At 43.4% G+C, this 15611-nt stretch overlaps 1 protein-coding gene across 1 annotated transcript in view; it reads left to right on the top strand.

Moving 5' to 3' along the window:
• The window catches only part of HTRA3 (HtrA serine peptidase 3), a 37223-nt gene extending 22417 nt beyond the window's left edge, over positions 1–14806 (top strand). Inside the window, exons 6-9 of the mRNA XM_044418245.1 lie at positions 2466–2580; positions 9251–9299; positions 9774–9869; positions 12816–14806. Coding sequence (XP_044274180.1) covers positions 2466–2580; positions 9251–9299; positions 9774–9869; positions 12816–12981 — 426 coding nt within the window. The 3' untranslated portion in view covers positions 12982–14806. The remainder of the gene's footprint in view (positions 1–2465; positions 2581–9250; positions 9300–9773; positions 9870–12815) is intronic.
• Positions 14807–15611: the final 805 nt, after the last annotated feature.

The following is a 15611-nucleotide window of genomic DNA, read 5'->3' as shown; positions in this document are numbered from 1 at the left end:
AACGGACTCCCTCAGCAGATGCATGTCGACAACTCACGAGTGGGAGTTGGATCACCAGATCTGCCAACATCTTTTCAACGCTGGGGCCCACCAGACATAGACCTGTTTGCCACCCGCAACAATTCAGTATGCACAATTTATTGCTCCTGGGCAGGCATCGGTCCAAACTTGGTTGGAGACACACTGATGGTCCCCGGACGAACAGATTCTTTTACGCATTTCCTCCAGTACCACTGATAACAAAGACTCTAGCCAAAATCAGTCAAGACAATGCCCAAGGGATTCTCATCACACCTTGGTGGCCCTGTCAACTGTGGTTTCCCACCATTCTCCACCTCTCCAGAAACACCTTTCATTATCTTCCACTGATTCCACATCTTCTCACTCAACACAGTGCCATTCAACATCCGGATCTACATTCTCTGTACCTTATGGCCTGGCTTATTCAATGACTGACGCTGTCTATTCAATATCAACAAATCCGTTGGATTTGACCCACCTCCTCAGCCGGTTTCAACATCGGTACCTAGTTCTTCATTGAATCTGGACACTTTCCATCCTGACATACAGTTTATTCTCCAATCTGCTCTAAGATCAGCTACTCGCTGCTCCTATGAGGCTAAATGGAAACGCTTAACTTTGTTCGTGTTAACCAACCAATTCACTCCTCTATCAGCTTCAATTGAGAACATTTTACAATTTCTTCTTTCTCTACACCAGAATGGACTTAAGCCTTCTATTAAAGTTTATATCTCTGCTATTTCACACCATTGCGGTTCCATATCCAGCTCATCAGTGTTCTCACATTTCCTCATTCATCACTTCTTGAGAGGACTACAGAATCTCCAACCACCAATCCGTTCAGTGGTACTGATGTGGAGTCTCTCAGTGGTTCTCCAGGCTCTCACCAAACCTCTGTTCGAACTGCTAGCTACTATGGACCTACGGCTTTTATCCTGGAAAATGGCTTTCCTTATAGCCATTACTTCAGCTAGAAGGGCTGGTGAACTGTTATAATAATAACAACAACAACAACAACAACAACTCTGTTCTTTACGGATTGATCCTCCTTATTTCAACTTTCACAAAGAGAAAGTCATTCTCCGTACCAACCCGACCTTCCTTCCTAAGGACGCTTTGCCTTTCTACATCAATCAAGATATCATCTTGCTGGCTTTCTTTCCTACGCCCTTGACACCGATAGAACGTTCTCTACATACACTGGACGTCTGCTGATGTTTGGCATTCTATCGATCCTGGACTGAGTCTTTCAGGAAAACTAAATGCCTTTTTGTCAAATACTCTGAACACAACAGAGGCTCTCTGATCACTTCTCAGACACTCTCTAAGTGGATTGTTCAAACTATTGAACTCTCCTACTGTCTATCCAAGTTGGACTTACCTGTGATGCCTAAAGGTCATTTCACAAGGGCTGTTGCCACTTCTTCTGCCTTTTCTGTTGGCATCCCTATGCATGACATCTGCAAGGTGGCTATCTGGACTACCCCGTGCACGTTTACCAAAGACTACTGACTAGATGTTCGGGCCAGACAGGACTGTTCTTTTGGCCATGCAGTCCTCTCCTCAGTTCTTCAGTGATGACACCGTCCCGCCTCCAGGTGTGGTAAGCTTGCTAATCACCCATGTGTGTGATGCACAGAGGCCACGACGAAGAAAGGCAGGTTGCTTACCTGTAACTGATGTTCTTCGAGTGGCCATCTGTGCATTCACACAACCCACCCACCAGCCCCACTTGGTGTCAGTTACTGGGTTGATAAGAATTACTTATGTCTGTTCTCCTACACTCTTATACCTATATAGTATAGATATATATTATATGATATAGTATATATATATATATACACTATATATTATATGATTACTTACTTGAGCATCTCTATTTTATCTGTCATTTACTGTGAATTCGATTCACCGAATCCACCTGGGGGCGAATAGACGGTCTACAGTAGACTGGAGAAATGGCGGGCACTCCGCCCATTGATACTATGTGGGGGAGGGCACAGAGTTCCCACCAAAAACTGTTAAAGCTGTTAAATCTTCCCGGCTACAGGCACTGTGCAGGTGCAGCACCTATAATGTGTGAATGCACAGATGGCCACTCGAAGAATGACAGTTACCGGTAAGCAACCTGCCTTTTTCATACAGTTTTCGTATGCATTTCAGTGTACACATTTCCCCCTCATGTATGAACTTTTGCAATCATTTTCCCTACTATGACCCTTTGTACACTATATTTCCCAATGTACATGTATCTGTACACATGTTTTGTTATGAAAACTACATTGCAAAATTTAGAGAAGTGCAAAAACCAAATGAGAGTTGCATTCTGTTTTACGTATTTGCCTGGGAAGAGTGAATTAGGCTGGTTATGAGTGCATTTCTTTTTAAAGTTAAAACCTTTAAAAACAATACATAAAACTTGTGACCATATCTTATTTCAACAGGATGGAGAAGTGATTGGCATCAATACTTTAAAGGTGACTGCAGGAATTTCCTTTGCTATTCCTTCTGATCGAATTGCTCAGTTTCTCTCAGAGAATTATGACAAGCAAAGTAAAGGTAAACATTTGTAAGCAGTAGGATGCCTTGTATCTGTTTCAGTGCACCTTTGTTTTTCAAGAATATGCCCTATATCGCTATGACAGTTTTCCAGTATCATATGTACATGGCTGCAGGGTGGATAATGACCTAGAGCAGAAGTTTCCAGAATTTCTACCTGCAGGGAATATGTGAGAGAGGTGAGAATGAAAGCAAAATGGTGGTATACCAAGGTGTGCTTGGCAGTTGGCAGTTTCTGATTTCATTTTATATGGATACCCGATCCTTCTTTGGAAATTGCTAAAGTCCTTGCCTGAGTGATTTCCTTGCGGCAGGGAATTTCCCAATGCAACTTTCAATTAAGCAGACATAGCCTTTGGTGGCATCATTGTTCAGCCTCCTCATTTCAGGCATAATTTGCTGATCTTATTTTATATAGCTTTTCTCTATCCCTATTATGGAACCAGGAGGAGGGATGGTTTTTCCCTTATTTACAGGGGTTCCCCCTCAAAAAAACCAAAAATCTGATAGGCTGCCACCAGTAGGTTAATCTCCTGATGTATCCTAGTCAGCCCAGCTGTTTGGGGAGTTTCTGAGCCCAATTGCAAAGGACTCCTCTATTCCAGCCCTAGGAAAGAAAACAAGAAAGGTGCTTTGGGCTTTTCTTAGGGGCTTTCTAGAAACACAAAAATTAACAACCCCCATTTCAAAAGTCCCCAAAAACACAAGCACTGGTTTTGTAACTGCAGTTTTTCATGTGGGGAAGAATTTAATGAGAAATTCCTTTTAAACTAATACATGTCCAAACGGAATAATGGAATTTACATATAAAAAAAGGAAAGAAGCAAATGCACATGCCCGCACACATGCACGCACACACTTACACATAATTCCAAATAAAAGCAAAATGTCAGACTGACTTACTGAGCTACATAGTTTGCCACACATCACGTAAGTACTATGAGGGCAACTGTTTGAACAATGTGCCATGTGATTGTGAGTGCTATTTGGGATAGCGCTTCCTGCGCTCATGAACAGTGCAACACATGCCTAGGGCTGTGTTGTGAAGCCTCTGCAGCAACCTCCAAAGAAGTGGGTATAATGTACAGTAGTTCCTCATGCTCCAACCATGCTCTGCTCCAACCATTTACAGAAGTTAGAATCCCGTTTACAAGCACTGCTGGGCCTCCTGCCAACCCCTCCCCCCCTTTAGGAGTGTTTGCAGGGGAGGCTGTGCTTGCTTCCAGAACATGAGATGAGATGAGAAATGCAATTAGTTCTTCTTACCTCTTGCTTCTGCTCAGCCGTTCTGGTAAAGAAAGCCAAAATAGAACAGGAACTGAACTGACTCCTCTCTTAGCCTTGCTCCAAGATTAGGCTTACTTCACTAGCTCAAGCTGGTACTCAGTAGGGTAAGAAATGAGTCAAATAAACATCAAAGGAATATCAAATAAGTTAATAGTGTTTCATAGGAAGAATAACTGGATTTCTCCCACTACTGCGGCCTTTCAGCTAATTGTTGGTACGTTGAAAGTTGACTATGTCAAGCCCTGTACTGATTGGAACTAGTCCAGACAATGAGTGTGATCATCCATTGAGCAGAAACAGCAACTGTAGCTTTTCCAGGGCAGGAGATGTGCCTGTTTTGCTTCTGGCACTGGGGCTACAGTTCCTTGGGATGCAGGTGTCTTTGTTGTTGTTGTTGTTAGTCACAAAGTCGTGTCCAACCCATCGCGACCCCATGGACAACATTTGCCCACTCAGCCACATAGTTGCCTTTCCCTTCTGGTTTTGTCTTCTGGCAGGTGTGTTGTAGGCCTCATGTGTGTATTCTTATTTGTTTATCTGGTCTCTTATAAAGTCATCCCCAGAGCCGTAGAGTATTTCTCAACCTATGGGAACTAATATACTGAATTACTCTGCTGGTGGACCATCAATGTAACAGGCTGGCTAACACTGTAGTCAAACACACATTTTCTTGGGATTAAATCCCATTGAGCTATAGAACAGTGCTGCAAATCAGGGTTTCTAAAGTGTTTCACACTGTGAAGTACCTGTCCAGATTCATGGCCTTTTAAGGCTTCTCTGTGAGCCTAGGCCTGATAATGTTTCCATATGTGAAACTGGCTGTTCCAGTGTATTTGAACAACTTACTGTGAGGTAAGTTGCTGAGTACTTTATAAGCCTTTCATTGCATTGCATTCTGTGCTGGCTTCCTTTCTTCCTTTCCTCACATAATCTTTTAGCAACAAGCGCTCATTTGAGTTGCCAGACCAAGTGCTCTGGAGAGTGCTTAACCAGCAGAGTGGACGTAGCACAATAAGCTGTTTCTCTGGCATCTGCTGTGCTCCTGCCAAACATTGGAAGCCATGCAACGTGAGGCCAATGAAGTGCTAGAAGTGTGGGTTGAGGCCCGGATGCTGAGCTTAGCCAGCCAGCAAAACTGCCAGTTTACATTGTTGTTGGGGTTTTTTCTTGCTCATATTTCAGTATCTGGCTGTGACCAATGGATTACATTCAAAGTGTGGAAGTCAATATCAAATTCAATTAAAGCATTTTTAAATGAATATGTAATATCTGATATTATTACAGCCAGCTCCAGAAAAAGCTCCAGCTCCAGCTGTAGAAGTAATTACTGCCTGTCTGGAGAATATTTTAATAAAGGGGAAAAGAATGTATGGATGATTATGACTCCAGATAATAAAGCAATTTTGGAAAGGACCAAATGGCCACCATTTCTTTCTTTGTTCTCACCTGCTGAACAGCTAAATTTTGACCCTTCTGGAAAGGTTAAAGAATTCTTGGATCAGTGAAGAGAACTACATTCCTGGCACACATCTGTTCATATACAGTGGTACTTTGTCTCACAAACGCCTTGGCTCACGAACACATTGGATCACAAACAAAAATTTCATGAAAATTTTGATTTGGGTCACGAACTCTGCTTTGGGTGGCGACCAAGATCGCAGCCATATCCCCACCCCCGCGAGTGGGGAGATGGCCACGATCGCAGTTGCGTTCGTGCAGGGAACACATGAGTGATCACGGCTGTGCTGCACCTGTCTTTCCTGCAGGAGCATACCCGTGATCACACACGTCTTCCCTGCACGAATGCAACTGCAATCCTGGCCATCTCCCCACTCGGGGGGTGGGGGTGGAGATGGCCATGATTGTGCCGAGATTGCGCCCATCTTTCCTGCAGGAGTGTGCCCATGCCAGGGTTTCTTTGAGAAGCACCACCCCAACATAAATGTAATGAACAGAGTGTTGAATCTGATGAATAATAACGTGGTCTCTCATTTCCAGAGGGTTATGCAGCACAGGAAAAAACAAGTGACTATAGACAGATTTTTCACCAAAATTGACCCTGCAGCTAAGAGACAAAGAGAGGAAACTCCTGAAAGAGATCTCCCCAATGACCTTCTGGAGGGCGACTCTCCCTCAAAACAATAATCTCCCCTCACACTAGGTTAGTGTTCTCCACTGTACTGTACAGTACTTTGTTACTTTGTTGTTCTTTGTCACTTTGTTTCAAATTTTTCTGATTAAAATAGTTACAGAACAGATTAACCTTATTTACATTGAACCTTATGGGGAAATTTGACTTGGGTCACAACCAGAGTCGTGGAACGGATTAAGTTCATGAACCAAGGTACCACTGTATATGGCTGTACAGCAGTGCATGAGTCTGGAAGCCTGTTGCCCAGTTTAGGGCAAGAGGGTCATTGGGAGCACATCACCTCTTCACCTAATAGCTGTTCCCCGTTAAGAATGGAGACCCCTGACATTGTAGAAGAATGGGGCAAATCAAGAGCTTTTTGGGAGAAATCCCTTTCTAGTACTTCACAGGTGGTGCATCTGAACAGAAAATGGTAAAATATCCTCGCCTCATTATTGACTTTTAATCTTGCTGCCTCAGATGTTCCAGGGTAACCTTAACCCTAATATTCAATTTAGTTTTTCTAGTTTTCCTTTGATTTCAGCCAAAACATGCTTCAGATCTGAGAAGCAACATGGGAAACAAATTCCTGTACCAGTGCAACATTAAAACCAATCAATTAAAATGAAACAAGACATGCTGTTATAAAGACCATACAGATAATAGCCACTTTTGAAAGATACTCAGCCTTAATCTGCAGCATGTGTTAGTGGGAAGGAAATCCCACATGCCTCCCTTGATGCATAACTGTTAGAATCAGGAGAGCGTTGGCTAGTCTTAGGATCAAATAAGACATTGGAGGATCAGTCTTAGGATCAGGTAAGACATTGGAGATGCATGAAAGGCCATTCTGCCTCTTTCAGTCTATTTTAAAAGCAGTACAAGACCTCCAGTTGGACTGAGCACAAGGAAAGGGGATTCCAGTGAAACCTCCCCCTGTTGTTCTGCAGCAGCCCCACCAAGGGCTCCTAGTGGTAACAGTTAGAAGGCATTGTGTGGCTATTCTGCCCTTTTCTCTGTAATGTTTTTCCCAGTAAGAAATTAGATGGAAAAAAAGCAGTGGGAAAACATGGAAAACTTAGTGCTAGAAGTCACTGTCATCTGGATGGCCTGATAACATGCCATGAATGAGGCAGGGTGATGGCATGATAAAAGCCTAGTCTGGAAACACCTAACATGAGGAAAAGGGCATGGGGCAGTTGTGTAGTCACACATTCGGAAGTGCAGGCTCTCCTCAGGGCACTCCCCTCCTTAGCCATAGCCACAAATGCAGGCAGCTGTGTTGATCCATATCAAGCCATTTCTGGCAGTTTCCATTTCCACTAGAAATGGGACTTTTGTAAAACCCTCACAAAATGCTTCTCTTTAAAACAGGGACCACTGTATTGTTTCTGTTACTTTCTCTGTTATTGTGGAATGACAGCTCAGAGAGAAAATCAATTTTTTAGGACAGTACATGGCAGATGATGTCAGTATTCCTGCTAATTAAAAAACTGGTGGTGCTACATCCCTGTGACCCTGTTTCCACTATGCAACCGCATGGGCATTGGAAGGATTCATCATACCCTTAACAGAGGAATTGCATTTCTTTGAAAATAAAGTTAAAGAAACAGGAGAACTGGTCACATTTCATCAGCTTCTCCTCTGATTTGGCTCTTGGAGGTTGCAGTAGGACATACGGAATGAAGAAGGGATTCTCCGTGGGTTTCGTTTCATGATTCCCATTGTGATTATCATAATGGTTATGGGTGACATTCCTATGATGTTCTAATTATAGTGTTTGAAGTGCATTCACCACTCTTGAGAACTTCATATACATTGTGAAAACTGACTGAGGTACCAAGCCAGCTGTACCTCAGTATGGATGCTGGGACATTTTTGTAATGGTGGCAGTCACACACACTTTTAGAAAGGGGGTTGCACTGTTACTCACCAATGGAAGACCTCCAACTTTGTTTTGAAGATTCATGGTATACATAGCATGAACCCCCAAAGCAGGCTATGTAGAAGGACACAGGCTGCTTCTCACTATACCCATCTGCAGGCATCTGCCTTATACCTTGCAGGATTTGTCTTGGAAATTCCTGCTTGGGCTGATTTCATCATGCCTACATGTCAGGTGGTTTGCCTCTTTGGAGCAATTCTGTAAGGCTGCCAGCACAGCAAATCCTGAAAGTTGAGAAAATTATTTTTGGGTCACACAAACTAGTCGTCATGGGGGGTATGGGGAGCCCCCATGAGTAGAAAAGATACTCCATAAAGAGAGGCCTTGCATGGGGTGGCCAGAATGCTCTTCAACTTTGGTGTTTACTGAAGCTTTGGAAAAGCCTGAATAGGTTTGTTTATATGCTAGTTATCCAAAGGTCAGGCATCTTAGCTGCCCTAGAGTCATACGGCAAAAGAAAGATTCAAGAAATGGTGTGTTCATATAAGGGAGTTATCTTCCTGATTTGCTTTTTGCTCAAAAATAGTCTGGTGAAAGTTTGACTATTAGCTAAATAGGTATATAGGAATGGTATATTTATAAGGCCCTCCCCGAAAGGAATCTGCCTAATATTTTAAAAACTTGGCAGCTTGTCCAGCTTTTCCTCATAGAAACCACCATGTCTCTTGAAGGGGAATGGAATGTTTCTAATAGTCTGATGCTCTAATTCACATTAGTTGTGACCTTCCAGCTAGCTGTCCATACAGTGAAAGATAACTCCAACAAAGCAGGAAAACTGGCCTTCTCCCCTCTCCTTTTCCCTTTAAAAAGTTCATTACTGCCATCTTCCTAGGCCTGTTGCTCTCCAGATATTCTGGACTACAATGCCCAGCATTCCCACTACTGGCCATGCTCCCTGGGACTGATGAAGAATGACATTCCAAACATGGAGTGGCCCAGGTGAGGGGAGGCTGTCTTGCTTTAAGGGAAGAATACTTAAGAATGCTACCTAGGGGGCAAAGTCTGGCCCTCAACCTCTTATCAAACCTCCTTGTGTGGCATACTTGTGCCATGCACAGTGTTGCCACTTGAACGAGGAGCAGGTGGACACTTTCTCTCCTTAGGCTTGTGGCGAACCCACAATGACAACTGAGGCCATTTATAGCCCACAGAGCAGATTTTCAAAGCCTAAGGGGATGATCTGTGTTCCACTGAGAAGCTCCATCAAGGTTCATGTCACATTTTGGTTTTACACAATTCTGTTTCACACTGAATTTCTTCTTGGAACCACTAAAAATGATTAACAAGAATTTTACTTTTTATTCCAGATGGAAAAAAACGGTTCATTGGTCTAAGGATGTTGACCATAACACCGGTGTAAGTCTCCCTTAATATACATGACTGTAGAACATTTTGAGCTGCATCAAGATGTTCAACATCTTGGGAAGACAGAGTTCTCCTAGTCATTTTTATACCCTTCTTCCCCCTTCTTCCCCTCCTCAAATCTAGGGAGGCTGGCTGCCCTGCCCAGTTGCTTTTACTTGGTGAGACCGTACTCTCCATTGCCTCTGGAATACTGTGCCTGTACCATCACTGTCTCTGTTTCTCCTGCTGTTGAAACATCCTCTGCCTACCCACCTTGCCTTTCATTGATGCAAATATTAAAATATGTGTAAATGTAGTAAGTTTGTTTTGTTTTGAAGAATCCATCAGGGCCAGAAATCTTAGGTTCTTCAAAAGCTTCTGTCAGAAGAAAAGACACAATGTATAAGGGTATTTTTTTTAAAGTAGCAGCAGCTGTAGTAATTTAATGGTTTGATTTTGGTAATACTTATGCTTTTCTTTTTTTAGACTAGTGGAAGAACTTAAGCTTAATGATCCAGATTTTCCAGATGTCAGTAGTGGAATTTATGTATATGAAGTTGTTCCAAATTCACCATCACAGAGGTATGTGGATCCCAAGCTAGAAGCTGCTGCTCTACTTTAAACATACTATATCCAAAGGAAACCCACAGAGATTTTGTGGTTGACTTTTTTGTTTTATTTTTATCTTAGAAATTTGTCTTTTCATTTTTCAGAAGCAGTACATCTTATACTATTCCATGTTAAAATATTTTTGTACAGTCTTGGCTGCTCTAATCTTAAATCAGCTATGAGGTTCATAATGTGTATCTGGAAGGCAAAAAGAGCCCTCTCTAACTTCTCTTCTTCAGAATACTTTTGCAAATTTCCTATCAATATTATCAGAACACTTTGAAAGGTAAAGTTGTTGAGTTCATCCAAAGATTCCTTCCTTCTCCAGGAAGGGAACCTTTGGGTGCAACTTGTACTTATTATGAGTTTCTCCAAACTTTAGTTTTTTCTGGTGATTATTATCATCATAATGATTATGAAGATGTATATAGGAAAAGCTAGCAAAATGTCTTTTTAGATGGCATATTTTGTACACTTTAAACACTAATAATGTATGAAAGTATTCTAAGATTAAAAACCATTGATCCTAAATTCTTGGAGTTAGGGTATTCACAAATTATTAATCTGTTAAAAAGGAAAAATGAGTTAAGGCACACCCAACACTACATAAGCAGCAAACATGGTCTACACCTTAGCTTCTGTACATCTCCACTTCCCCTTGATCTTTGAGCCTGGATCATCTTTTCATTGCAAGTTAAGAAAACACTAAAACCCATGATGGAATGAAGTAGCCACCTAGTTTCTTAGTGACTTCTTGCTTTCTGTGCTTTTCTTCCAATTTAGACAGAATATTGTGGCATTGGCAGCAATCAAGATCAGTGTTAGCAAGCTGTCTCCTGTTTTCTTTCATTGCTCTCAGGTCTGGGGTATACCAGAGAACTGTACGAATTCTACTAGAGAGAGAGCACTTAGGAGAAATCATGTCAATGACCTGGGTCATCTCTGTTTTCCAGTGATCAACCAGGGATTGGACAGGATTACCAACCCCATATCAACCAGAAAACTCCATAGAGTGCTCTGGAACTATCCAGATCCATCATCCTCTGGGGAGGAATTGTCACCAGTAGTCTAAATTTCAGTGATCAGACCATGACAAAGGATCTATTTTAAAGTCTCCCACCTTCAGCTCACTATCCCCATGCCCAGTACAAAAAACAGAGAGTGTCCTATTACTTAAGCTTGGCCAGTGACATGTCAGGAAAGTCCTAGGGTTGCCATGGAGTCCATACAATCCTGAGCCATCCAGATAGAGTGGCCTTGGCGTGGATGTTAATGCCTCCCTCTATCAGGTCAGGAAGGCAACTGTTGAGTCACAGGAAGAATCCGGTGCAGAATCCCTAATCTGTCCCCCTGGTACAATGCAAGATATAAACACTCTAAACTAGGAGTCACATGGACAGGGAGCCTGGAGAAAGAGATAGCTGCCCTTCTCAGCCCTCTGGTGTAACTTGGCTGTACCAGGTACCCCAGTGGACACAACTAGGAGAGACTAACTCCTCCTTGCTCAGCCACCCAAGTCCTGTTAAGGACACTATTAAGCTGTGGATGAGGGAGGTCTGGGCATGTAAAAGCAGCATCTGGAGAACCAAAGGCAGGTTGACAGGGCAACCAGCAAACCTGTGATTGAGAGGAGGGCTGGAACATGGCAGAGGTGCTAATTGGCTACATTCCCCTAGCCTGTGCTGTATCTCCCTCTACCCATCATAAAGCAGTTTCCTCTTGTCATGTCCACATCCCCACACTTGGTCCACCTCCCTCCCTACCACATACTCAGGCCCTGTGAAGGGAGCACAACTGCTCTGAAAACAAGCCATGGGGGTGCCATCTTGGCTAAAGTGGAAACAATCCTAAAGTGTTGGCATTGTCACGTTTAGGGCCATCCGCTTCAGGGGCATCATCACCCTACTGGGAGACCACCTGAGGGATTAAGTGTTTACAAGTTAGCCAGGCCTTGGGGAGCATACCTCTTCTTGTCTGTTAGAGAAAGGGCACCATTCCAGCCAACAACAACATCAGGGTTCTGATCTTCATATCTTGTTAAAATCTGGTATGACACTGAGTCAACCCTGGGCATTGAGTGAGAAAAACAGTAAAGCTGAAAGAGCAGGGGAAGGTGTGGGCATGTGGAAGTGAGCACCATCTGCGGATTTGTAGTCCATAACACAGCTGGCACGCTGTCCATATATTTTGGTACCTGAGTGACTGTATAAGCATCTTAACACTTCCCTTTTAAAAGTGAAGGAGGTTTGATCCTAGAATAACTTTGTTCATAGAAAAGGAAATTATTTGATGATATGACCTGCTGGGGAATGCATCAGGTTGGATTCTCACATGTGCAACCAGGCTGGCAGAAAAGGACTTCTGTGTTCCTCCTCTGCATGGCAGCCTCCACAGCCCCCTAAAAATGCTAAACGGGGTCAGAGGACCCTGCTGATGGTGTAAGCCATTGTTTGTGGAGGGCAGGGTCCCTGAAAATCAGGCAGAGGCACCTCTGGTGAGCAGAACTGTTATGCTTAAGAAAGGCAGACTGTATGCTAGCAGTGCAGTCTGACTAGAGCAGTGCTTCTTTGGGAACCATGCTGCAAAGCGCTCCTTGTTGATCCTTGCTTTTTCAAAACAAGGATTTCTTGCAAGGCCAGCCTGAGTTTCCATGTGACCAAAGCTCATGGACATGTTCCCCATCATGAGGAGTGTGCCTGTGTCCCCACTGCCTCAGGGCCTCACACAGTGCGGTCCCTGAAAAGAGGCCAGCAAGCGATGTGCTGCATATAAAGAGGCAAGGGCCCTAGGTCCGCCCATGAACCTTCTGGCAGAGTGCAGAAGCCCCTGCAGACATGATGCTCGGGCAAGAGACTTGCTTTTGTAGCAAGAAGGGTGCATGAGCAAACACTCAGAATGGTTTCTCTCTTTGCACCGCAGAGGTGGGATTAAGGACGGAGATATCATTGTGAAGGTGAATGGACGTGTGCTGGCAGCTGCTGCTGACCTGCAGGAGGCAGTGATGAATGAATCCCCTCTGCTACTTGAAGTCAGAAGAGGAAATGACGACTTGTTGTTTAACATAGAACCTGAAGTACTTATGTAAATCAAACTGAGGAAGATCTTTGTGACACAACTAAACGCCTTTATTTTGGAACTTCAGATACCTCCTTTACATTGACAGCAATTACACCTTGGTGTTGACTAATGACAAGGTGAACTGCTATTATGGCCAGATCTTGTGCTGTGCCTGGTAGTCGACTGTGAATGAGGCTTCAGCATGGCAGCATATTTCAAGTCATTGCATTGAGCGTAGAGCCAGATTCCTTATGTTAGTTCTGCATAAATATTGGATCTCATGTAGTTTAAGATGGTTGTATATGAAAGGAGCTCGCAGGGACCATTCCTGTGGTTTAAGGAAGCTATTTCTGATTACTTAGGGTCAGACTTTAACCGACAGAAGACGACTTCTGCAAAACTCTGTGCTGGATTTGTCCCCCGTCCCACAAGCATCACTGCAGCTAGAGCTAGCCTGCTGCCCTTCTGTGCTTTGTGATCAGTAGTATAAGCCAGGATGACTCAGGAGTGATCTGCTTTGATTGAAAAATGGCCTGTTTGTTCTGCATGGCAACAAAATGTAGCAATGATAAATACCAAAAGAAAGAAGAGTGATTAAATGCTAAAAAAGATTCAAGGCAGTGACTGTCCGAGAGTACGTGGCAGGTAGAAAAGCAATGACTTTCCACTTTGCATCATATATATACAAATGTCAAATTTACAACATCGCTGTAGCTGAGCACACAAGATCCCTTTTTCATGAATAGAAATAAACAGAAATGGTATTTGTGAAGTCACTTCTCTTCATAGGAAAGCCCAGATTATGATGTCGTATTTGTCATCCCAGAACTAGTGAGCAACTTCACCCAACAGAGGATAGCACACACTGGAAGTGTTGTTCCAGATATCTCAAGCTCAGTGAAGACTGGGAAGCCATTTCAGTTCAGCAGGTCTGCAAATGAGGTTAAGAAATTGTGACGTACATAACTGGGCTGCCTGCCTATGCACATATATGTGCATGTCCTCACACACACAGTGTGGAACATGTGGATTTCTTTGTAAATGGTGTGAGTGTAGCAAGAGGAGTGTAACCAGATGTGCAAACATGAAGACGTGTTGTAAGCCAGGAATGCACAACAGCTGTGACTTCCAGTGTGTTGCCACAACAGGCCTGAAGTGCTTTGGGATGGATGGCAGGGGCACAGCTGCCCCTCCACAATGGAGAGGCCCCTTTTGATATGTAAATCAGAAGCTGGACCCTGTCACAAAGCCCAGCTTAGGAAGGGGTCCTACCTTCATGAACACCATTTCCCATGATGCTCAGGATGAACTGAACAGGAAAGCTGGATATATGGGTGTGTGTGTGCGCGCGCGCTGGGGTGGAGGGGTTACCAGGAACAGATGGGCAGTTGTGCCACATGCAATTGCTAGGGAGAGGGCTACCACTCCCTTGCCCTCATGCTTCAACAGCAGGAGTCCTTTTACTGCGATTTCAATTGATGAAGCCCACGCATTTCCAAGCTGTTTTCTCCAGCCACAAGTGCAAGAGAAGTTTTAGGAAAAAAATATTTTAATACAGGCTTAGCTATTGCTCCACTAGGCTATATGGTTAATTTGGTCTCAGTCACAGGCTAGTGTTAAACTGAGGTCATGCGGAAGTGGAATGTAGTAAATGATTCTTATAGAATTACTGCCTAATATAAACTCAAAAGAATGTGCCAAACAAAGCTAAAACTTTGAGGAAGTGCACAGTTTTTCAGGGGTTTAAAATTATTTTTTCTCTGTATTGGAAAGCATTATTGTATAGATTGTATACTTAGGACAAGTACTGTATGTTCTTACTGTACGAAGATTAAAGTTTACATCAGTGAAAAGTTTTGTGTTTTGTTATTGTACCTTCCTGTTACTAGCTCATATTGGAATGCTGCTCCATAAGAGACAGTCAGCTTGCTTTAGGGCACAAGCCAGTCTGAACCGGAAGACTTGCATCCATCTAGTTCATGGAGTGAGGTATGGAGGTAGCAGTCTTTGTGGCTGCCATTTCTTGCATCTGCATTTCATCCAGACAGCGATTTTCAGTGCAGAGGGGAAGGGAAAGTGGCTGGGATGCCCTGGTAGAAGGCAAGAGCTGTCAGCACCAGCCATCTCCCTTCACAGCCTCTCAAGCTACCCCTTCACTTCCTCTCCAAGGCCAGTTTGCAGCAGCAGGGGTGTGCTTTTTGGTAGGCCCGCTGTGAGGCGGGTGAACTTCAGCTTGAGGTTGCAGAACCTCAGAGGTGGGACTCTTAATAATCCAAATCTCCCCATATGATGTTGGGAGGCTGTGGAATTGCATCCTGAAAGCATCAACTACTCTTTTTCTTACAACTGACTCTTCTGACCTTCTTGCAGTGCTTACTTATATTCACATACTAATAGACAGTGCTTTAATCCAAGTTATCTTTGAGCTGTTTACAGAGGTCCGTAATGATCTAAGAAAACATATAACCCCAAATCTGTAATGGCACCAAATGCCCCCAAATTTATCGCACAATGACAAGAAGAAATCCCTTTGCTTGAAAACAAAGCATATGGAGTGTTCATTCCTTGTTTCAGTGCTACAATTCAGCCTTTTTCCCCCTCCCTGCTAAATGGACAATATCAGTGGAAGCAGGGGCTGTGCTTTCCGGCAGGAGAGAC

Source organism: Varanus komodoensis, unplaced genomic scaffold, assembly GCF_004798865.1.
Source record: "Varanus komodoensis strain SLA01 unplaced genomic scaffold, ASM479886v1 scaffold9, whole genome shotgun sequence".
Taxonomy (NCBI): domain Eukaryota; kingdom Metazoa; phylum Chordata; class Lepidosauria; order Squamata; family Varanidae; genus Varanus; species Varanus komodoensis.
The sequence above is the reverse complement of the archived record's forward strand: the minus strand, read 5'-3'. Positions and strand labels throughout refer to the sequence as shown.